Source organism: Branchiostoma floridae, chromosome 18 (assembly GCF_000003815.2).
Source record: "Branchiostoma floridae strain S238N-H82 chromosome 18, Bfl_VNyyK, whole genome shotgun sequence".
Lineage (NCBI taxonomy): Eukaryota > Metazoa > Chordata > Leptocardii > Amphioxiformes > Branchiostomatidae > Branchiostoma > Branchiostoma floridae.
In genome coordinates this window covers 3,557,631-3,582,502 of record NC_049996.1, presented here as the reverse complement: position 1 = coordinate 3,582,502, position 24,872 = coordinate 3,557,631, and the positions used below count along the sequence as shown (strand labels likewise).

Here is a 24,872-nt window from a genome sequence, read left to right as displayed (position 1 = left end):
ACCACATAGAATTCAGACAACGGGAACATACAGATACAGCTGCGAACGCGCGTAAACGTGACAAAACTAAAAGTCTGTCGACCAGAGGGTCTGGTCACAGACTAATAAACCCTTTAAAGTTTGCTGTTGTTGTTTTAGACTGGTTCAGAACAGCGCCCTACAACAGTAGGTGCTGCGGTAAAATTAAACGGTTTCTGTCTGAAGCAGCGATCTTGGTGGCACATCGATGAATATGCATATCGTTATGACTTTGCATCATTTTTCTAGTAGGGAAAACATATTGGTTTTGCTGGTGTGTTCTTTTGTGGTTCTAGAATGGAAAAAAAATGGAAATGAAATAGTTCGTATTATCTACACGATTACAAGATCAATTATTTCATACCGCCAGTTAGCAAATATTTGGCTACAAGATCAGAAAGGTTTCTCAAGTTTGTGCCTTTACACTGTTTACAACTACGATCAATTCAACAACAGGGACACGATTTGCAAAAAAATATACATATACATAGTCATAAGCATAAGTACAGACAATGTGATTTTCTTTCCCTTCGATGTGAACTTTACTTACGTACATACGCCTCCACTTCAAAACCAATCTTGGTAGAAGTCTGAAAACAAGACGTTTTACAGATGAGTTCTCTGATTACAGTACGTGTGATGGTGCCTATTGACGTCTGTTTTGTAAGGCCACACTGGCTTAATTCTATGCATGACATCAGCGCTAAAAAAACTGTGGCCACATGTGACCAAATAGCATCCTTGGTTAACAAAAAAATTATGCTTGCTAGAGGATCTGCTTCCCAGGATAGGGGTAGGGGCACATGGCAAGGGCATGGGGCCACAGCGCCCTTGTTTCCCTCTTAAAACAAGAATAGCAATTACTAGAGTTTTACATCAATCAGTGACTGTGACAGAAGATCCATGCAAGTCTCCACCTAGTTCTCGCAACTCTCGCGAGAACTAGGTCCCTCCGTGAACATGATGGACTGACAGTCATCGAAAATTTGGAGCCATGTGTACTTTACCTGTCAAAACCAGTCACTGATTGATGAAAAACTCTTAGACTAGTAACTGTTTTACATACGTGACTAATGAATCTCTTCAACAAGAATAGCAATAAAAACATGATTGCTTTGACGATGATTGCTTTTCGCAGTCTTACTAGAGGTGGGCATAAGACAGACCAAACCTACGAAAAATTAGAGAACCCCAAAACTAATGCAGGAGGGCGAACAGAAAAAAAGGTCCAGCAAAACAGACGTTACTAGACACCGTCATGTATTGTAATCACAGAACCCATCTGTAAAACGTCTTGTTTTCAGACTTCTGCCATATCTATTCAGTACAAACAATTACAAGCGAAGAGAACGGTTAATAAAGGTGTATAACATCAACATATCAGAAATTGCAATTGGGTGTGAACTACAAATCACGAAAATTTGTACATACACGTGTAGTCTTACAAAGCATGCTGTGGCCGCGACCAACACACCAGCATAGCTAGCTACTCGTAGTTTCTGTTCTCTGACAGACTCCACAGGTCGCTGGAATAATAGTGGAAATTAACCAAATAGACAGATAACACACCAGAGGGAGTTGGCCTGCCTAAGATTCCAGTTTGCGACCTACTGCTAGGCCAGCTAAGCTCCTCTAGTATGTTATCTGTCCACTAGGCCAGTTTCTAATATTTTTTCACAGTGACCTAGGGAGTCTGTGAGAGAATAGGTACTTTTATCTATAATTACAATTTTTCATCCTCATCATACCGGGTGGAAAAACTAGACAATTAGTTCACACTTTTCTGAGTTCCCGGTTTCAGAATTCATGTCTTGCATGATGTGGATTTTTTTTCAAGTCCTTTTAAATGGTTGAATATCGAAAGTTGATCTAATGTTGTAATGTCTTTCAATAAATATACAGCCTCAAGAATACATGTGCTTGCCTGGTAACCATTCCATACAGGCACAAGCCCTACTAACTAAGCAATGTCCTTTTTTATGACAACCTATCTTTTGAGTCGGACTTTTGTTATTATTCATTGGGTATAAAGCTAACTAATTGAAAACAACCCCGTGAAAATTCACCGGCTTGTACTAATAAACTGGGTGGGCGGGCAACGCAACCATGGCCAGCACCGTAGAGCTACCACGGACCTCCCGATAGAATGGTTACCAAGCTAATATAAACAATGGAAATCAGAGCACTATAGGCGCTCTCGTATCGTAAAGATCCACAGATTTGTTTCTCATCTGCTTGGCGGAAGTGACATATTCGTAGCCAAATATGGTCATCGCCTCTTTACACTCCGACTGTATCACTTTGGCTTCATCGAATGTGAGTCTTGTTCTCCATTGGTTACAAGCCTGAAGTGGGTCTTTGATAGTTCCAAATGGATCGTTCCTATCTTTCTTCCTTTTGGCTGTCTTGGTGTGTGTTTTGATCCAATCAGTGACGTTTTTATTTGGAGTAACGCCGATGAAATTGTAAAATTTCTGCATCATATCCAGAGGTTTTAGTCCAACGTCCTCGTAGCGAACTAAAGCGTATCGTTCGCGTAGCCAGCTAGCGTTGTCTTTGTAGGGTTGTGCATTTCTTACCATTCGGTCACAGAGTTGACGTACTTCCTTCTTGTCGACTTTGGTGTTTAAAGATGACAGGAGGGAAATGTTTTTCCTACCCAGCGCGATTCTTGAGGAGATGACAGCCCTTGGGTCTCTAACAAGCTGTATAACCTTGAAGTCAAGGTCATCGACAAGGGTGAGAGGTTGTAGAATCGTCAGGTCGTCCAAACGTATCGTCTTGATGGCGGTGAATTGTTTTGCCTCGCAAGTTGATCTTAGAACACTTGGTAGCGATGAAGGTGGCACAGGACATCTTTGTGCTAGTGTGATCTTTCCCTTCGTTTGGTTTCTGTATCGAGCACACATACTTTCTATCGCTTTACATGTTTTGTAAACCCCCATGCCTTTAGTAGTAAGATAGAACCTCATAACACCCTGAATTCCCTGGAATTTGCATGACGATATTCCCTCCAGGAATGTGAGTTTCGTTTCCGTAGTGATGTCGTAAGTCTTGTTTGCATAATTCTCAAGGGCCCAGAATGGTTCGAAGACGTAAAAGGCGTTGGGATGTTGGTTGAATAGTTCGCCAACGAACGTTGAGCCACTTCGCATTGGAGCTATGATTATGACTGCAGTTCGCTTGCGAATTGCTAGAGGCGCTGGTGTTACTGATTTCTTCTTTTCCAAGGGTTGACTTACTACAAGTTCAGGCAAATCTCGTATCTTATTTTGCTCCGATGCCAGGCATGAGAGAGTCAGCGAAAAGTACAAGTAACCCGAAGATGCAACCAGAAGAATGGCAAGTAACAGTGTTCTAGGATTCCGAAATAGCGACTTTCTTGTCATATTTATGCCTTATGGGAGTACATGCATTGCGAGTATTTCAGCAAGAATTCAGTTGTTCTTTGTTGGTAGATGGTAGTTAGAGTATCTTCTACCGTGGATTCATATTTCTATAGCTGAAAAAGACATAATAAAAGGGTTATAAAGACATAGATTAACTTGATAAAGCAATTATATGCAGGCAAAAGCTGGTTATATGACTAGTGCACCGAACAACCTGTCACACCTAACTTTTGCATGTAAGCGTTGTCTAAAGCTACCTAATGAGCTGAGAGGTTTCCGCTACAGTACTTTGTGGCAACGGATTCCACTCTACAATAGTTCTATATGTCACAGAATTTACAACAGCAAATTACCTTTTCACGTTTTTTTTCACCCCTCCCTTATTACTGTACCTCCAAGTACATCGCTCTGACGTTTACTATGCATAACAACAGGTCTCTAGCTGTGACGTCATCAAAAACGGGGTTACGTTATACATGACGTCACTTCAAAATGGTGACGCCATTTTGAAGCCCGACTATGCTCTAGACAAGTCTGCATTTACTAGTTTAATTTCGCCGAGGATATAACGTTATAGTTCAAAGCTTTACACAGATCTAGAATGATACTATAATTCGGTACGCAGGTGCAGTTTGGAGTTCCTTGTACATACTAATTAGTAGTAATTAATTAGCGCTATGTCACACCAAGGAGGTTGGTCACACAGAGGAAGATATGGCCTTATGGCGACAACAAGCCGGGTCAAATATTGTCTGACTACAAGACAAATTTGAAATAAATGGCCGGTTGATCAGCAAATGCACACCCAATTCTGTAGCAAAGTTCCCGACAAGCACACGACTTTGAGGAGATCTTACTTTTGCATAGAAAACAGTGTATTTACCTTTGTTAACAGGTATTTGTGAATTAGGTCAACAGGAAGCAAGTGGATATGTCAGCACCGGAAGTACGTCATCGCCAGAAAACCGGTCTGTCCGGTCGCAGAGAGTTGATGACGACAACGATTAATCTTCAAGCAGATGTATGGTGGGGGTCTTCTGTGGGTCTTTTGTAGCGTTTTCTGAGACTCTGGATATTTTTTTGTTTCGCTTAACTAAATAACAGGTAATACCTTCATTTTTGTTTTATGTCACGATAATGTATGGAATATGTCTCAAGAACCGCTGGAGAGATTAACATGGTGTTTGGTGCTATTAAAGGTGAGTAGGAGTTGTTCTAACCCCGAATTAATTTTTCGTTTCTTTAAACATCCCGAACGGGCCCCGGTTTGGAAATGTGACCTCAGGGAGAGGCCATGGCGGGTGTTACCATGGCAATGTCTTGTGTAGGTGATATCATACTGCACATCAAACAATCACAGACTAGTTATGAACCATTGATGTTTAGGGGTCGCTTTTCCCCTACACACCTGTATGTGTCCAGGAAACGCTAATTCACTTATCTCCGCGGGGTAACCTATAACGGGAGGTGCCCCAACACGGTACGCTTTTTCTTGCGCTCAAACTCATGGCGCTCCATCGCTAGTTGCCTGAGAGTGGTCAAATTTTGATGACTGAATTTTTTAGACATATGGATTTGAACAACATACTTGAATAAGAAATGCATTCATGTGGTTCATGAACCTTTCGCGCTGCATGTTACAAGCGGCAAACACTGTGAGACAATTTCGTGTATGTAACCTTCCAATTTTGTGCTACGCTGGACAGTGTGCCTAACTCGGTACGCTTTTTTTACATTTTGCTCTCTTCAAAAGTAAGTGGTAAATTTAAGTACACAGAAAAAAATTAATAATATGATAATTTAGCTTTCTTTTGACAGTAAAATCGTGACTGTATGTACTTCTTGTCTCACATGAGGAAGGCTGTACCTAGAACAATCCAGCTCATGTTTTTACGGGCAATGGGCTGAATGCACTGATTGTGAATGCCCGACTAAAAAAACCATTACGAAAAAAAGACACCGCTAACATCAACAAAACTCGGTCTGATTATATGAAAATATCATCTACATCTCTCTATCAAGTCTTATTTTCATAGACAGCACGAATCATTTGTTACAGTCAAATGAATCTTTGGAGCGTTCTCTAGTCTGTCACCTTCACGGCCACACTCCCTTGGGAGTACAATGGTGGCAATGTTTATGTCGCTTCCTTTTGGTTGCTTTTCTACTCAACAGACATTTGAAGACCCATATTCATAGTGTTTTATGGAGATTTATTTATGTGTATCATGGCAGTTGTGTGACTGCTTGAAAGAGTTCGTATAGTTAGCGACACGAGCCGCCAATACGCAGAGGCTGGTGACCGCAGTGATTCAGCACTGTCAACATTACTGTTAGAATTCTGTGTTTTTTTAAAACATGAAGTAAATATGTTAAAGTATACTTGGAATGCAAATTAAAGCTGTGTGCATGGACTTGGTTTATTTACCTTTGTAATCAGCATAGTCAGTGGCAACAAACACGGTGTACTTATGGATAATAAGATCAGCAAAAAATCCGTTCCGTCTTACGACGGGAACCGTCTTAGGGCGGCCCCAGTTATACGTTGTTCTTAAAACAGGGTATTTAGGGATGTTAAGTCGACGGGCGATGGTTTCAAATTGCAAAACTTTATTTTCAAAATACTGCACTTTGAAACCACTGTCCGTCGACTTGATATTTTGAAATGCCCTGTTCTTTTATAAAACAACGGATAAAGGTTACCCAACGGATAAAGGTGAACTAGCATTAACATTCAAAACTAGAGCTCCATGCACGACCTCATACCTTTTTAAAAAATATTTATGTTTACTTGTATCATAACGTGTTTTTATTGATCATGAAAGTAAGGTCCTCTCCTCAATACAATTTTTTCATAAAAATGAAAGTATTATCTGAGCAAGGAAGGTCATTCCTAAAAGAATTATGACTTCATTTGCATAAATGATGTATGTCAGTATCAGAGTTACATGTGTGACATGTGTAAGAGTCCTATCATGAAATTTAGTGAGTTTATGAAGCATCCAAATTGATTTAAGAAATTAGCTCCCATTATTTGTATAATTAGCTAATTACCTACTCCACAGGCAGCGTTCAAAGAATACCGACCTGCAACTCGGAATTCTCAGAAAAGAAGAGGACTGCAGACGAGATATGAATGAATAAAAGACTGGTTGTTTATTTCCATAAAACCACACTCAATAGTAGTTATGATACAACTGAATTGAGGTATGACTCACAAAATTATAAATATCAATAATTTAAAATCTTGCAGCATGAAAATTCAAGCCTGATATAATGAAATACAAGTTAGTCCAGCAGCAGTGACAGTGTAGTGAAAGCTATGTCATTAGTACTTCACTTAGTTTGTGAGGATATTCTTTTGTATATTTCGCAATTCTTGTTATATTCTCTCATGATGACACAGTTTGATATCATCATCATCATCCGGGCGAGCTGGTTACACGGATGGCCACGACTCTCTTCCTCCAGCCTTCCCTATCCTCCATAGCTTTGGGCAGTTCTTCAGCCGAGCAACCAGTATCTTCACAAAGTTGATGTACAAATGTTTTGCGTGGTCTACCTCTGCTTGCATGACCTTGTTTGGGTGTCCACAGCAGAACGTCACTGATGATCTCATCTTTACTGCGCCATGCGTGACCAGCAAACCTCAGCCTTCTTTCCCGTATGACTTGAGATAACGGTGGTAGATCTCCATACAACAGGTTTTTTGTAGGATGTGTTCTCCATGAGATGTTTAGAGCCGCACGTAGCATCTTAGGGTAATTGCCGACAAGTTTTTTTCTCAAGTCGTTTTTTACAATACAATTTGTAGACCCAGATTCCAAAACTGTTTTGTACATCTTTACATAATAGTTTACTACAGTTGTACAATGTACTAGAAGCTAGTTTTTAGTAATTAAGAAAGAAAAGCGACATGGTTGATTGAAAAAAAAAACCAGTTAAATGTTTCATTAGATTTCAACTTTACAGGTAACAGAAAAAATACTTCCTGACCTGATTTACGCTTATCTTCCTTGCTTTTTGTAGCATATACGGACTTGGAAAAAATATGAGATTGGGAAAAAGTTTTTTTGCATTTGTCTTATATACAGACCTAAGAGATACAAAATAGTTCAGAAGTACTATGACTGTATCACCACAACGATAATATTTGCTGAGACTTTTCGTTCAGAAATACAACAATTACAGAACAACTTCAACAGCAGCATTAAACAAATAGTATCATAAACTTCAGCAAAAAAAAACTATGATAATTATATAGAACATTACGCATCTTTTACAAAGTTCATAATTCAAACTTGTTTATTTAAGACCTTCTATTGAGAAGAATTTGAATAGAAAAGGTATACAAGCTGTCACCTTTTAAATTAGAAAAAAAAAAGGAAAAACTAATACAGACAAGGAAATTGAACCAGTTAAGATGTCCGAAAAACTTAGTAGCACTATGTACAGTATTTACAGGCTCACTGCACGGGGGAAGCTCCCACTAGTACAACAAACAGTGGACCACAGGTTAACGTTCCGTCCAAAGAACTGCAACTTTTTCCAGTAGTGTGCATGTCGGGTGAGCGACACAGCCGGGATTCGAACTCACGACCTCTAGGTTCAGAGGCTGAATTACTTAATCTCCAAGCAGATCCTACAATGGCATAAGATAGTACCAAACTGACCAAGGAGTGTAGTCAGCTAAGAGGTGTACATTTGCCATGTAGATGGTAGCAAAACACACTCCTAAGCCAGATTCACTCCTCTGGCAGCTTTTCATACTGTCTTATGCTACCATAGGATCTGCTTGGAGATTAGAATTACTGACCACTGTACTACGTACGCTTCTAAGCCTCCTTCACCGACCCTAGTGCTTGGGCCGGTGCAAGCCCCCCGGTATATATTCCTCTCCCGGCATTTTTCCTTTCCCGGCATATCATCCTTTACCGTCGTATTCCCGGACAAAAATCGCTAATCGACAAAAAAAACTTTCGCCAAGGCCCTAGAGACGCCGGTGAAGGAGGCTAGCACGCTACGCTAAGGCAATCTCAAGATGTGACCACAAAGTGATTTTAATGTAAGGTATCATGAACATCAACTGTTCTCTGATTTATCTTTGATGGAACACACACTGCAGAGTTTAGGGCTGTAACTGTAAAAAAATGAATTGTGTATACCCTTTTCTTTTACAACAAATAGATAAGTCTCATCTAGAATATTGTGGAAAAGACTTAACTTTACGTAACCAACACCAAGTTAGATTGGGACTTGCCCCAACTTTTCGCTGAACAGAGACAGCGGGGGGGGGGGGGGCGACACAGGTTATCTGGTATTCACGTCCCTCTGCTGCCGTCGTGTGTCCCTGACGTCACGTCCGGAAGCTACAGCAGACGGGTCCATTCCGTGAACAAGGCTGACGGAGTCGGCTGAAAATTTGGGGTAAGTCCCAATCTAACTTGTTGTTGGTTACGTTAAGTTTAGTCTTTTCCACAATGTCATTTACCGGTACAGATGAACTTTCATGCTAATCATCTAGAAGATGCTGACATTTAGTTCTTGAAAATGACTTTAAAAACTTTATATATATTCTTGCTTCAAAACTTAGGTATGTAAATACTTATAAAATATGTAAACAAAAATGACAATTTACCACCTTTAAAATAAGGCATACAGTTATTTTTAGTAAATATGTACAACTTGAAAACGTTGTTGTTCCTTTGCCCGTGAGATTGTTATGTTGCAGCAGTAGCATGCACCTCAGCAAACTGAAATAATGAATGCTATGTATACCATAATACAACAATTAGGTGAGTACAATCTCAAAGATAATCATATTCAGTACTTAGAAAGTAACATAAAAACTTGTAGATGTTCTTTTTTCGAGACTAAGATACGTAAAACAACATGAGTATCAGCCACTTAATAAGACATACAGTTGGCTTTAGTAAGTGTTAACAACTTTCAAATAATTGGCTAAACTTTTTGACAATATGTATGTCAGCGTCCTCCCCAGAGGACGGAATAACAGAGGCCCTCCACTATACTCCTGGCCCAGCTCCACTATACTACTTTAGAAAATATTCCCTATTTTCTTGGTTAGTTTTACTAAAATTCATGAAAATTCACAGATTTTTATGCCAAGTAGCATCACTTTTCCAGTCGGCATTGTCTGCAAAAACTTGTGAATGGGCATTAATCAAAACAATAGTCGTTTTGCCACTTAACAACAAAGGAATCACTATAATATATTATACTTGTAGTATTTGACGCCCTCTATCATTGCAAAATGAACCCGTTTTCACGAAAGCGCAGTGCGTTAGTTCGGGGTTTTTTCCACTATACTAAAAAATTCTGGGGAGAACCCTGTATGTTCAGGCTCAAGTCCATACCTATACAGTACATAAACGTATGTGTTTGTTCTGGTGGCCATGTGCTTGTTTTTCAACTAAGCAGCAATGTTTGTCTGACTTTTACGAAAAGTGAGAAATAGAAGAGGCTTATAAGTAACATATACTTTAGGGCCTTCATTTTGACAGGCGTTACTGGTTGTTGTAACTCTTGTAGTAGTGGCAGTGACATGCCTTTGTGGCAGTGGTAGGCCTTAGGGGCATGTTCGGGCATGACGCACCCGCCATGACACACGAGTCAGGGGTAGGAGGAATCCCTTGCATCCTTGGTCGGAAGTCCTCCTAGGAGACGGAAACTCCAAATAATAAACCTGCATCTGCTGGGGCCGTCTTATGTGGCAAACAGTTCTGTCCCTGTAGGACTTAGTGCGCCAGTAGACGAGAGGGTGGAGAAGGGAGTGCACACCCCTCCTTCACCTTAAAAAGTCACGTGCAGGCCAGGTAGACTGGTCGTCTAATCAAACTTGTCTGCCTCCCATTGATCTTCGGACACCAAGAAACAGCCATCATATCTATAGACACAGCTGTTACACAGATGTTTTGCTGGAGGAGCTTGTTCAGAGTTAAATTTGTTCTGAATACAGTCAAACCTGTATTAGCGGCCACCTTTGCATACCGGCCACCTGGCCATAGTGGCCATTTTTTGTCCGTCCCTTGGATTCTTAATGATTAAGAAATAGGCTTAGCGGCCAATTAATCAGCATTTTCTCTATAGTGACCATCTCTCTATAGTGGCCAATTTTGACCAGTCCCTTGAGTGGTCGCTATAGACACGTTTGACTGTAGAGTTAAACCGCAATTTCAAACACAAGATATTGGACTGATGGACTTTGTCAAAGAATGGACAATTAACTTCTTCAATGACGTCACATTATGTAGATAGCACACGGGACTCCCCGAGTAGTGGGTCATAAGTTGCAGAAGCCTATGGCGCCCTCCGTCTCCACTTTCTGATGGTTATAAATATCCAATGTAGATGGCTTGTTTGATCCACTGCTCAAGGAGTCACGTGTGCTACCTTCATAACGTGACGTCACTGAAGCAGTGGATTGTCCTTTCCTTAAAAAAGGCTGGAGTCGATCAGTCAAAAATTTGGAAAAGTCCAATATTGCTGTGTTGAAAATTACAGTTTAACCCTATTCATACTGATTTTTTCCAACACAGTTGAACTTTCAAGTTGAGACAAATTTATCTCATACTTGCCCTGACCATGACTACTGACAATTACAGAAGAGGTACATATTTTATTGGATTCAGTGATGGTCTGACCCTGACCCAGCCCCGTCTTAGCCTCTTTTGCAGTCCAGAGCGTGGCTGGTTTTTATTGTGTTTGTGTTCGTGGTGAAACTCCCTTCCACTGCAAACTCCCTTCCACAGTAAACTCGCTTCCTTGGCAAAATCTCTTCCTCGGTAAACTTGGAAAACTTTCTCGGCACAAGAGAACCTGCCCCCCCCCCCCAATGAAAAAACAGCCCCGTTCGAAGACTGGAACGGAGCAACGGAGGCCAGCCCTGTCTGATCAGTGGATTCAGTGATGGCCTGAGACTATCCCATTGGCTTGTACAGAGAACTTTGCTTTGAGGCAGTCTGCCCTGTGCCATAAGATACATTTTCAGCTTCAACAATAGCGTGAGACTGACCATGTCCTGACTGATCGTGACCACTGGTCACTACAGCTGCTGCAACTATGGTGTTTGTGTTAGATTCAGTGATGGACTGAGACTGACCCTGCCCTGTCTGATCATCATGACCACTACTATTCACTACGGCAGCTTCAGTGTTTGTGTTCAACTGGCTTTGAGGCAGTCCGTCCTGTGTTATAAGTGGGATTTCTAGCATCAATGATAGCTTAAGACTGGCCCTTCTCTGATCATGACCACTGGCGGTGTTTGTGTTGGATTCAGTGATGGTCTGAGACTGACCCTGCACTATCTGATTATGGCCACTGGTAACTAGAGCCGCCGTGGCGTTTGTGTTAGATTTAGTGATGGTCATTGCTGTAGCTGTGGTGTTTGCGTTGGATTCAGTGATGGCCTGAGACTGACCCTGCTCTGTCTGACCCTGACCACTGGTCACTACAGCAGCTGTGGTGTTTGTCTTGGGTTCAGTGATGGCCTGAGACTGACCCTGCCCCGTCTGATCATGAACACTGGTCACTACAGTAGCTGTGGTGTTTGTGTTGGATTCAGTGATGGCCTGAGACTGACCCTGCTCTGTCTGACCCTGACCACTGGTCACTACAGCAGCTGTGGTGTTTGTCTTGGGTTCAGTGAGGGCCTGAGACTGACCCTGCCCCGTCTGATCATGAACACTGGTCACTACAGTAGCTGTGGTGTTTGTGTTGGATTCAGTGATGGCCTGAGACTGACCCTGCTCTGCCTGATCATGACCACTGGGTTTGTACAGAGAACTTTGTACTAAGGCAGTCTGCCCTGTGCCATAAGATGGATTTCCAGTTTCAATGACAGCTTGAGACTGACCATGTCCTGACTGCTCATGACCACTGGTCACTACAGCAGCTGTGGTGGTGGTGGATTTAGTAATGGTCTTAGACTGCCCCATTGCTTTGTACAGAGAACTTTGCATTGAGGCAGTCTGCCCTGTACCATAAGATAGATTTCCAGTTTCAACAATGGCACGAGACTGGCTCATCTTTGTCTGATAATTACCACTGGTCACTACAGCAGATGTGGTGTTTGTGTTGGAGCCAGTGATGACCTGAGCCTGGCCCTGACCCGTCTGATGACGACCACTGGTCACTATAGAAACTGTGGTGTTTGTGTCGGATTCAGTGATTGTCTGCGACTGACCCTGCCTTAGGTTGGTATGTCGGTCTATGTCTTCATACTGGTGATCATGACCACTGGTCACTACACCAGCTGGGGTGTTTGTGTTGGATTCAGTGATGGCTTGGGACTGACCCTTTTCTTTCTGACCACTGGTCACTGCAGTATCTGCGGATTTGTAAAAGTTGTTGGAGACAAATTTAAATCGTTTGCGCGAAAGAGGATTTCTGCCTGTCTTCTTGTACCAAACCACGAGAAGGATGACAACAGCGAGAGTTACTATGACTGAACCAACGACAGATGAAATGATAACAACAAAGATGGGACTAGTGCCGGATCCATCTGAGGTACCCTTGGTAGCAATTACGTCTGAATTTGGTGCCGTAACTATTAGGTTTGTCTGCACATCTTCAGAGAGTGTCGAGTCAACTTTGCGTTTGAAATACCAATGATAGTGAGATTTGACAGTGCCATTGTGACAATTGACTGGTCGTGTGGCAAATGCAAAAGGAGGGCCTGTAAGATTTGGCGTTGGGCTTGAATTGCCAAATGAAGATTTTGACACTGAAGAGGCTTTTCTATCAACAGATGGTGTGGAAAAGGCCTCGATAGAACCTGGGGAATTAGGTATTGGGCTAGTCTTACTTTCTGCTTTGTCAAGAGAAGATGTTGACATTACAGATGACATTGGGGATTTCATATCAACTGGTAGTGTGGCAAAGGACACTGCGGAGTCTGGAGGATTTGATATGCTAAACAAAGATGCTGTTACTACAGATGCGCTGGCTGGGGTTTTCATATTAACTGGTAGTGTGACAAAGGCTACAGTTGAGCCCGGAACATTAGGTGTTGGGCTAGTTCTCCTTTCTGTAGTACCAAGTGAAGATGTTGACAATGTAGATGTACTGATTGGGGCTTGGATAGGTGTAGGAGTTGATTTGGTTCGGTCATTGCAGATCAGATCCTTGGGATCGACATTTTGGAGTTTTTTCCCCAAGAGTCTAGCAGGTTGGGCACATGTTATCTGTGTCATTAATGAGTGGATCTGTTTTTTCATAATGGCCACCATTCTACAATCACATTGCCAGGGGTTTTCGTTGATATATAATCTAGAAATGGATCCCAATATTTCATAATATGGCTCGGGAAGGGCAGATATCTGGTTGGAGGACAGCTTTAAATATGCGAGCTTGGGTAGATTTGATAATGCATCGGCTTGGATGCTGGTTATCTTGTTAGAATTCAGGAACAACCGTTTTAGCTGGGGTAGATTTGAGAATTCTCCCGTCTGAATTCTAGTCAGATTGTTAAAGGAAAGATTTATAATCTCAAGTCGGGGTTGATTTGAGAATATACCAGAGTGGATGTGAGTTAAATGTAGTTGCAAATTTTTAAGCTTGGGTAGGTTTGAGAATGTACCAGCATAAATACTGGGTATCTTGTTGGAGCTCAAGAACAAGCGTTCGAGGTTGGGTAGATTCGAAAACGTACCAGGCTTGATGTTAATTATCTGGTTGATATTAAGTTTCAAAGTTTGCAGCTTTGGTAAATTTGAGAATACACCAGCCTGAATTACAATCAGCTTGTTTAAACTCAAATCCAAAATGCGGAGATGGGGTAGTTTGGAGAACGTATCAACCTGAATATTACTTATGTTGTTAAAGTTTAGCTGCAACTGTTCAAGCCCAGGCAGATATCCGAATGTACCCGATTGGATGTGAGTTAATTGGTTATAGGACAGCTGAAGTAATTCGAGAGTGGGTAGAGCTACGAATGCACCGGCTTGAATACCGGTTATATTGTTAAGGCTCAGGTACAACCGTTGTAGCTCGGGTAGATTTGAGAATGTACCAGCTTGAATACTGGTTATCTTGTTATAGTTCAGGCACAACTGTTGGAGCTTGGGTAGATTTGAGAATGTATTGGACGGAATGCCAGCTATCTGATTATTGCTCAAATCTATCTTATAGGTAGATGTTGGGATCTGTGGAATGCTGGTAAGGCCTCTGTGGGGACATTTGCAACATGAAGTACGACATGCACAGCTAGCTTCTGGCGTGTTGGGCTTCATGCTGGCGATGAGGAGGAGGAAAATCAGCTTGTGTCGTAGCCTTCTTCCCATGTTGCCAACCCTACCACCAAAATGGAAGAAGAATTAACAGTACTGAAAGGACGCATTTTGTACTCTTTTTTGGGGGGTGGGGGGGGGTCATATTTTACACTTTACTTTACTTTATTCAGGTTGTAACAAGACAATACACTATGAGCACTAGGTAGCATGGCTGGTATCGTGGCTACAGACATATAATGTGTGAATATTTTACACTGAGTTCTTTCAAATTGTAGTTCATGTAAACAAATATCTTTGAATTCAAAAGGAACTGATATATAAATATGGAAATAGAAACCTCAAAGTTTGACCGCATCTGATCACAACAAGAATTTCTTGATCTATTGTAAAAGGAAATAAATTATACTGACATATCTCATACCGAGCCATCATGGCTAAATAGCATGAAGGTATATTTATCAGCTTATCACAAATTTTTAAAAGCAATTTGTCATGGAATTGAAATGGAAACAAAAAATGGCAGAGGAAGACAAACTCTCCCCATTTTGCTTTATACCATGTTACAATTGATGCTTTTAAAGGGAAAAAAGAGCTTTTCACCAATCCTACTACATGCCATGCTAGGAGACACAGGAAAATATGGGCGCACCCGAGATTGGTAGACCGAAATTAAGAAATTGGACGAACGGGAACGAAATGGGACGAAATGGAACGAACTGAAATCGAATCTGTATCTGTACCTATATAGCTCCTATAACCACCCTTCGACGTAACACGCCATCTTCGGCGTAAAATCCCACAAAATGGAATGAAACGAAACGAAATGGAATGTACAGAAGATTCGAAATGGAATAAAAAATTACATTCCACTTCGCTCCATTTCACACTTTCTGTACACCCCTTGAATGTACGTAATATGTGTGTGTGTTTTGTAATTATATAAGAACATTATGGTAATGATATATTTGCCCTCTGCATTACCCATAGAACACAGCGTCTCCCAGCATGCAATGGGGTCCGTCAAATGTCTATGATGACCATTCAATAAATGTATGGTAAGGCTGTACAAGCCCTGATCATTTACACCTTAAAATTTATTCATACACTGCGTGACAAACAGTTCTAAATTAGTCTGAGCTTGGCCTATTTGCATACCAATATTGATCAATATGTATTTCACACTCAGTAGATGCTGTCACGTACTTCGCTATTACATCAACAACACTAACATGTAAACATTTTATCTACTTATTTATTTATTTATGTATTCAACCATAAACAAACAACATCAAATGGTGTGAAAGACAAAACTGGTGAAAAAACACCTCTCCTAGTAGTCTTACCTACCAAATAATAGTAATAATTAACAATAAGTAATGATGATGATAAAAACGATGGCTGGCTAATTGTCTGATTCGAAATTTTTGAATATCAATCTTAAGTTATTCTTTTTCTCCCTGATAGATTATACTTTTGCATGTAACGTGTTTCTTTTTTTTTAGAATCTTACGATTTGCTGACATAAACCGAAAGAAAAAGATTTGGCATTGCTTTTTGACGCACTTTTGGGTTCTTTCACATTTTTGATAATGTGGACATCAATCTTGAATGAAACTGAAAACAAATTCTATAGCATTGGGATAATGAAATCGATATTTTCAGTACATCTAAAGTTTGAGTGAAAACAAATTATCATCAGAACTTAGGTATCTGGAACTTTATCTAGTTCAGATTTTCGCAAAATACCAAACTTGCGTTTGCATACAAAAACCTTCCGAGTGCAATATGTAGAAGCTTTCGATTTAAAAAACAAACAACCAAGACTATGTGTTATCTAATTCGATTAAGTCAAATAACAATGCCGGTGTTCCAACTTAATTTTGAACCTGAATCGACAATTTGAGCACAAAGCAATTTATTTTCATCCCATACTATGCGCCCTTGTATTCAGTAGATCAGCTTTATAGAACTGTAGCTATGTATCTTTACCTTATCCAACTTGTGGGGCACATGTAATACTGTAAATTGTAGAATTTCAAATTCACCACGAACTACTCCCAATAATGAACATGCCATGATCTTAGAATGGTGGGTGAATGGTCGGACCAGTGGCTGGTAACTTTTAATCCCCTTAAAACTGAACTGATGACATTCTCCATGAAAAGGGTCAAAGTCTATCACCCACCATTAGTGTTTAAAGGAGTTGTGCTTAAGGAAGTTGACTCTCACAAGCATTTGGGCTTAAACTTGAAACGTGACTTGTCCTGGTCATATCACGTGTCTACATTGATTACCAAGGCAATGAAGCGAATCAATCTTCTGAAGAGGATATCATATTTTGTTCCTCGGGGAACATTAGAAACTCTGTATGTCACTATGATTCGTCCATTACTTGAATATGCTGACATTGTTTGGTGTGGCCTTCTCGGCAAAGATTGTGATCTTCTTGAGTCTGTCCAGATGGCCGCGGCACGAGTTTGTACCGGAGCCATGAGAGGCACTAAACATGAGAGCTTGTTAGCCGAGGTTGCATGGGACACACTAGCGGACAGAAGGAAAAAGCATCAGTTGATTCAGTTTTGGAAAATTATGAATGGTCTCGCACCACTGTACTTACATAATATTATCCCTCCACGTATCTGTGATACGGTCCCTTACAACCTTCGCGCAAACCAAAACCTTACTTCCATTGCCTGTAAAACTGAAAAGTATAAAAGATCCTTCCTACCTTCAACTGTTCACTTGTGGAATGAACTGCCTACGAATGCTAAAGCCGTCCTTTCGATCAACACTTTCAAAAAAGAGCTGGACTCACTATTCAACAAGTCGACAAAATACTCCCATTTCTCTCATGGCCAAGGTCGTTCCGCAGTTCATCTTACAAGGCTCCGTCTAAACTTCAGTCAGTTAAACTACCATCTATTTCAACACCATTGTATTGATTATCCTACATGTAAATGCGGCTATCATTGTGAAACAACCGAACATTATCTACTACACTGCACACTCTATACTAGCCAAAGAAGTTCTTTGTTATCGGCTGTCTCAAATATTATAGTAGACCTAAAGCACCTCAACGACACTACTTTATGTACTTTACTGTTATCAGGATCAACATCTCTCTCACATCAACAGAACTGTAACATTTTTGATCTTGTCATTACCTATATCCATTGTACAGGCAGGTTCTCCTAATTGATTCAGCACCAACTTGTCTTGTTTAAATTTATTTTTCTGTTATCCATTTTGTACTTATGTATGTAATGTCGTTTACTATTCTTGTTTTATGCGTATGTTTCTTGAGTAGAAGGCTTAATATAAGCAATTTGTGCTTTCCGCCTCATACTCGCAAAATATATGTGAATAAATAAATAAATAAATAAAAATGAACATGCGTTCTGTCTTCCAATGTGTTACTAGATTATATGATTGTTTTCAGCTTCAAACTCAAATATACTGCACACTCCTGATTTTTGCCATGTCAAGCGCCACAGACCTACATTGACTTACAGTAAGTTACAAGATACGCAATTTAGAAAATGAAGTATGGCTGAACAAAACTATACTCACCTTTAAACTTACCTTTTAAGCTAGTCTTAATAGCTTCAGTTCGTCCTTTCCGGGCTGGCAAGTCAGAAAGAAGGTTTTGGTCTTCTAGTGGCACTTGTGTCTGTCAGCTGCGAACGTTGGGTAGATTTTCCGTCAAAATGTGACAAACAAGATTGGATTAGTCATATACGTATAGGGTGGGGTTAATTGTCTGAGCAAAGCTTCATGATTATGGAAATTTATTACCTTCTACAAAAAGGTTATGGTTTCGGGTACGTGTATCTGTAACCATGGGCATCATAGGTAAAAAGTCGTGGATATTTGATATGCTATTGATATTTGATATGCTGTGAAGTGACATACGCTTGGGCCCTCTAGCAGCTTTCTGTTGGAACTGCAGGGGCCTTTTAGTTGCAAACTTTGACACAGGATAATTCAAGAAGGCAGTAACGAACGTTGATGATTTCTGTACGTAACGTTGTTGAAGACCAACGTAATCTTTTGTTGACTAGCAAATAAGGACTTCATCTGCATAGTTGATTAAGAGAATATCACGGTTTTCTAAATGACAGACACTTTATACTCGCTACTTATGTACTTTGGTATAATTGTGATAATGTTAATACGACTTGTTTTTCAAAATGTTAGGCTCTGAATTGCTCTGCGACAACATGTATGGGGTTTAGACCCTAAACAGTATGAGCCTAAAATCTATGCATGGAAATTCTAATCTCAAACTGTGATCAACCAAGTGTTTTGTTAGGTACAATATTAATAAATACGTTGATTGTGTCTTACTTTATGAGAGAAGGTTTTCTTGTTTGAATTTGCCTATTTGAATATTTACATTTTCCAGGTTGTTTACTCCATGTTGTCTTCTGAACTCGCGTGTTCATAGCATCCTTGGTCCTGAATTTGTGCATTTGCTTTTATTGTCACCTCTGGACACCAAGAAATAGGTTGATAGACACACCGAATTTGTAGAGCTTAATCAGTTCTGCCTAAATGTCATTGACAATGAATAAGGAAACAGTTCTGAGATTGCATTTTTGGCAACAACATGGCCGTTTTACCCTCAATCACTATGCAACTTTAGGAATCAGACAATATTTGCAGCATCGAGCACCGTCCAAGATGAACGAGCAAATTTCTCCAAAGTTGTGTATTTGCTTCAATTGTTCCTCTGCGACAACCACTTTTTTCCGTACGCTTTTTGTAAGCCACGTCCGTATTTATTACTATTGTACCTCCCAAAACAATTGTTTATTTTCATTTTTCAAGATTCGAATTCTAATGCATATATTCTAAGGTACGTACTGTACGTGTACGTGGTAGCATAACAATTCTCTTGCAATATAAAATAAAACATCTCCAGCAGAACTGTTTCTTTATTGGATTTTTTATTTATTTCAAATACATGGGACAGCATAAGTCCGGTATGAGTCCATAAACAGGGGGAAATCATGAAATGGGTTTCGACATACATCAAAATATACTAAAGATGCAAATCATAATAGCCATACACCTGCCCAAACCTCTTAGTTTGGGCAGATATGAGACAACAGCCTGTTAAGTAGATTGTCCACCATTGTTTGATCTGGGTGAACGTTGTCTTCCCCCGGCTGACAAACACTCATGTCCCACGTGTCCAACACGACCACGTCTGGATCCTCCCGGAATATTTCTCGTATCGCCTCCGTGATTTCGTAAGCTAGCCAGTCGCTATTTAGCAGGTAGTACTCCAACAGTCCTCCCTTGTGTTGTCGCGTTGTCCCAGTTCTCACGAAAACTCGCGTGCCGGGACTCCTGCGCAGGAGACGATGTATGGCGCCCCGTATGGCGTACAGACGAGATCGAATCATGTCCAGTGGCTCTTTCGTAAAGTGGGACCACAAACTTAGGACTATCACCATATTTGGGCCTCCTTGGGCGGCGTCTAGCTCATCAACAGTGTAATGGTAGCCATGAAAATTTACCCAAGCTCGTAATTGTACTGGAAGGTGATGGAACCGGAAGCGAACAGAGATGTTCCACTGGAGGTTGTGACTTACTTGAAAAACTGCAACAAAAATGTACCAATTACGGGTTAGTCATCTTCCTTACAGCGTTGTCTCATTCATCAAACGATTGAAAATTGAAGGCATTCTTTGGATCGTCGCATGTATCTAAGCCTCCCGTTTAGGCTTAGGTCCCAAGTTGGAAAAGACGCCCTGTCGTGTAGTTCACGGGGGTGAATTTAATGCTAATGATATGACGTAATCGGTCAGAATCCAAGATGGCCGACCGTATCATGATAAGAAGTATAATCAGCTTATTTTTGATCGGATTTTACTATAATTTTGTATTTTCTTACAAAAAAAACATTCATGGGAACGTTTTTCAATCCATGATCCATTTCTGTGGGGCTTTGGGGATATATGTTGACAAACATGTATCAATACTTAGACATTTTAGGTTGATGATCCAAGATGGCGGATTGAAAGTGATAGCTGAAACACATATGACGTCATTTCATGACGTCATTTTGACGTCATGAAGTTGGCCTTTCACAACAAAAGTCTTAGAAGACTTAACTATTGATAAGAAACCCTTTAGTGTTAACATTTTGTGTGATTTCTTTTGGTATTATGGGAATTCCCAGATTTAGCAAATAAAGTCAATCAAAGATGTCATAATTACGTCATGCTACGTCATAACGATATCAAAATTTCAGAAATAAAAACCTTAATGAGCACATCACTTTCTGTCAATTTGATGATCGTACAGTAAGCCGTTTTGAAATTACGAAAGGGGGGGGGGGGCAAATGAGCCCCACCCCCACCCAGGAAAGGGAATGCCAAAAAGCCCAGTCTGGATAAGGTTAAATGTCAATTTTTTGGCTTTGTCAGAAAAAGAAAGTATCCAGGACACCGTTGTACATGCTGCTTATTCGAAAACGTGTTGTTGACCAAAAGAGTCCTAGTAAGTCTTAAAGAAAAGATTGGCAAACCATCAGAATCCATGGTTCTGTCGTCGTTGTGCAGCGGTACAACCTTCTGCAAACGCTCGCACCATTGCCTAATGGTAGAGTCACCTAGGATATAGAAACATGTTTGAAACATATATGAAAATATGTTGCCGTTGAACATTTATAAAATTTGAATACGATATGTTAGGCCATGCTTATTTGATTATATGGATGGCATCAAATATGGATAGATATCAAAACCGGAAGTTCCACTGCAGCACCGTATTAAAAGAGACTAGGGGGCGTTTGTTACCCTTGTCAACACGTACGAGCATATTAGTACAGAATATCATCCACCCAAGACTTCCCGAGTTATACAATCACACAGCTCTGACAATAGAATCTTCCCTGCGAAGGTTAAGTCAACACAGTGAACGTTAGCTAGGGGTAGGTGCCGATACAGAATGAAACTTCAGGTCCAGGTCCGGTTCAGGTCCAGATGATCAGGTCCCAGTTTGGACCTGGACCTGGACCTGATTCAGCATGTGAAAAGTTGTGAAGGGACGATACTCAAAACAATGATCCAGTTCGCAACAAAGAAGTCTTTTTTGAGTATTCGACTCCAACTGGCGTTTTAAAATCCTACAAGGACAACTACCTTTGTATTATTGGCTGTAAAACTTCAATATATATACTCTAAGTACTTCGTTCTTGTTATTGTCCTCGACCGGTAAGCCCCGAAACGTGTGAATGGCTGATCATAGTATGTGTTCATTTTCCAATAGGTTCATTATCCGGTCCACAGAATTTTTCAGGTCCGGTTTTCCTGGACCGGTCCATTAAGAAAAAACGGTATTGTACCGGTACCCCTAGACTTTACACGTACTTCCAACTATCTACAAGTAGCTATAATAGTATTGATACTCTAGAACTGCTGACCACTAGAACACTACTGATATATACCTTGCATGTACACGGTCTTGTTAGCCAGGCATTGCCGGATGTCTTCCTTAGTGAAGACTCGGACATTACAGACCGCTGACTTCCACACCTTGCCTGACCAATGTCCCAGCGAAGCTCCGGACTCACGCGTGTTCCCGGTACACGCTGGAAGGTGTTCTGGTGTGGGCAGTTCTGTCTCAAGGACTCGTATGGGCTCCTTGGGATCTACGTCAAGTTCAGTCTCAAGATATGGCCTGTGTGGCACAAGACGTTAGAATCAATGTAAGCTCCCGTGAATATTTACTAGATAACAACATTCAACAGATGCTGGACCAGACGTAAATAAATTATGCAAATTAAGAATGGACATACATGATTAATGAGAAGAAACATAATTCCACTGTTTTCCATAATAGCACATCTGATACGTATACCATTTGTGACAGGTGGGGCATACAGGCGACAAATATGCAAATTATGGGTTAATTTACATAGCTACAGTGAATGTGTAAATGTACTTTAATGGTAAAGTATGCGAACTTCATACTTGGGCCATGTGTAAGCTGTTTTACCTACTGCTATCGGAAACACAATATATACTTTTATAAGCATTACAAAGAGATAATTATCTGATAAATTTATACAGTTATTGGTGGAAATCTTCACAAAATTTAAAACTTACTTTTTGGAAAGTTTCTTTTCCGCTTCAGACACGAATCCCAGTACCCTTGTTATGCCCTTATAGTACCATTGGCACTTTGTGATGGCGGAACACGGTAGTTTCTCCGGTTTCTCACAAATCCAGGTTCCGTTTGCCTCTGGTTGTGAGAAATCGCACTGTCGGTGGGGTGGTAGGCTGGGGTTGTTAGAGCTGAAGCATTGCTGTTTAGATTTAGAATTGGTCTTCTGATCCTCGAATTTGCAGTAGAAGACTCTCTTGTTCGGAATTTGTCGCAGTCTCTGTAGAACCTTCACTGCCTCGCTAGGATGGACAAGCTGGATCTTTATCTGGTGTGAAATTTAACATGTACCTTTTTTTTAAAAGCTTGCTTTTGCGATGCATACTGTTTGAATTGCAGACTATGTCAAAGGAAGGAGAAGTAGACAGAGAAAGTTGTAACGTTTTACATATTGGTCCTGTCATAGAAATTTGTAAAGCAAAAAACATCAAAAGTTCAGGTAAAGTAGTACTTTCTGATTAATTTCTCAGGGGAGTAAAAGAGGCCATCTACATCAGAGCACATCCACCTTCCCTCAACAGTGACGGGGGCCGATACCGACTGCCAAGCACCTTTGACCCTTTACTGACGTCACGCTTCCGTTCCGGATGTGCGACTTAGGCTCTGGGTCATTTCAACTTGAGAAGGATCAGAGGACTGATCGAAAGCTTGTTGGTAAGCGCTTTATTTTGTGCACGGATATATATATGGTCTTACAATTGTAATATAAGGTCAGGAAAAGAAGTATTTGACGACAGCAGCATATGCGTCGCAAAAGAACACATATTAAGCCATCTATCTGTGCAGCAAATGCAAAATACATTCTCAAATACTCAAATTCGGGGAGGGACAATGGCAAAGAAAACGTCATCAAAACAAATTTCCAGGGGAATATTTAGATTATACTACTACGCATGCGGGGGAAAATTCCACACATGCCTACGGATTTTTGGGAATTCTTGTCAAGCGGACGCACACTATACTATTAGGCTCGCCATTGAGTCGTCGCCAAAAATGCATTACCGGTGGCCAGGAAAGATGTAACTAACAAGCAGAAAACGAGACATCAAGGCCAGAAGTTCTGCTGCAGTTCACAAGAAAGCCGCTATTGGTAAAGTTGCTAACCCCTTACCAACAAATATCATCAAGAGCAGACAAGCAAACGAACACACACACACGAAAACACAACCTTCTAGGCGAAGGTGAAATAAAAGCAACCACATGCACTTTTCCATCATAGAACACCGTGATTTGGACTCACCGAAACGCCCCCTACCCAGTAGAGTGGGAACTGCACGGTGTAGGTGCCGTTACAGTGGTCAGTGACGTGACCGGCACTACTGGCCTGTAGCGAACGGTCACTGCTGACCAGTCTGACACGGAAAAAGTCTCCTCCGTACGTCTTCGGCCTTCCTTCTTTATCTCTTGCCACCACCTTGACGGTAAGGACGTCTCCTTTGCGATACAGGCGGTCCCTGTTTAAGACGAAAACCTCCGTGTAGGTTGGGTATGTGGTCTGGTCGAAGTGAAGAGACTGGTTGAGGAGGCAAGGTTGAACTGGTGGCTCCATGACGAGGCGACGTTTCGACAACAGTGGATTTAGAACACCCTGATAGTATGTAGTGTATTGGCCCCAGGGCTTAAATCGTAGATAGAAAATCCACCACGCCTGTAGGACATAACGTTACAAGAACGATACAGTACCATTACTTGATATACTTGTATGATCGTGATTCAGTTACTTCTGTATGTTCCCATTTCCTCGACCTCACGGCTTTGCCAAATGATGTAGGCCTTTACGACTGACGTATCACAAAGGCTACATATTGATTATGCAAATTACTAAGTATGTCCTCATTTGCACGAATGATATCAGTGGATCATATTTTCCATCCAAATCACAGAAGTTTTCCAATGAAAGTCTTATCATGACAAAATGGTCATTCTAGCATCGACGTTTTTGCTTTCTCAGTTACACATGTCACATGTTTGAGAGTCCTACCATTGAACGTAACGTTAGAGGGTTTAGACAATTTTCTTCTTGATTATGTTAGGT

General features: G+C 40.8%; 2 protein-coding genes across 2 annotated transcripts; both read right to left on the bottom strand.

The window, feature by feature from the left end:
- Positions 1 to 1,855: 1,855 nt before the first annotated feature.
- On the bottom strand, positions 1,856 to 4,374 carry LOC118406109 (carbohydrate sulfotransferase 3-like). The gene is made up of 2 exons (XM_035805976.1): positions 4,291 to 4,374; positions 1,856 to 3,520 (listed from the first exon to the last, which is right to left on the bottom strand). Exon 2 carries the CDS (start codon positions 3,405 to 3,407, stop codon positions 2,196 to 2,198), a length of 1,212 nt encoding a protein of 403 aa, XP_035661869.1. The 5' UTR covers positions 3,408 to 3,520; positions 4,291 to 4,374; the 3' UTR covers positions 1,856 to 2,195.
- Positions 4,375 to 21,075: 16,701 nt separating this feature from the next.
- Positions 21,076 to 24,479, bottom strand: LOC118405996 (NXPE family member 2-like). The gene is made up of 4 exons (XM_035805851.1): positions 24,078 to 24,479; positions 22,780 to 23,105; positions 22,119 to 22,351; positions 21,076 to 21,281 (listed from the first exon to the last, which is right to left on the bottom strand). Exons 1-4 carry the CDS (start codon positions 24,384 to 24,386, stop codon positions 21,076 to 21,078), a joined length of 1,074 nt encoding a protein of 357 aa, XP_035661744.1. The 5' UTR covers positions 24,387 to 24,479.
- Positions 24,480 to 24,872: the final 393 nt, after the last annotated feature.

What these genes read in the sequence shown, in the direction of transcription:
- LOC118406109 (XM_035805976.1), bottom strand. Translation starts at nt 3,407, where the DNA reads ATGACAAGAAAGTCGCTATTTCGGAATCCTAGAACACTGTTACTTGCC.
- LOC118405996 (XM_035805851.1), bottom strand. Translation starts at nt 24,386, where the DNA reads ATGGAGCCACCAGTTCAACCTTGCCTCCTCAACCAGTCTCTTCACTTC. An exon ending in GAAAAGAAACTTTCCAAAAA is followed by an intron (nt 22,352 to 22,779) that starts GTAAGTTTTAAA and finishes TGTGCCACACAG; the next exon opens with GCCATATCTTGAGACTGAAC. An exon ending in CAAGACCGTGTACATGCAAG is followed by an intron (nt 21,282 to 22,118) that starts GTATATATCAGT and finishes TCTATATCCTAG; the next exon opens with GTGACTCTACCATTAGGCAA.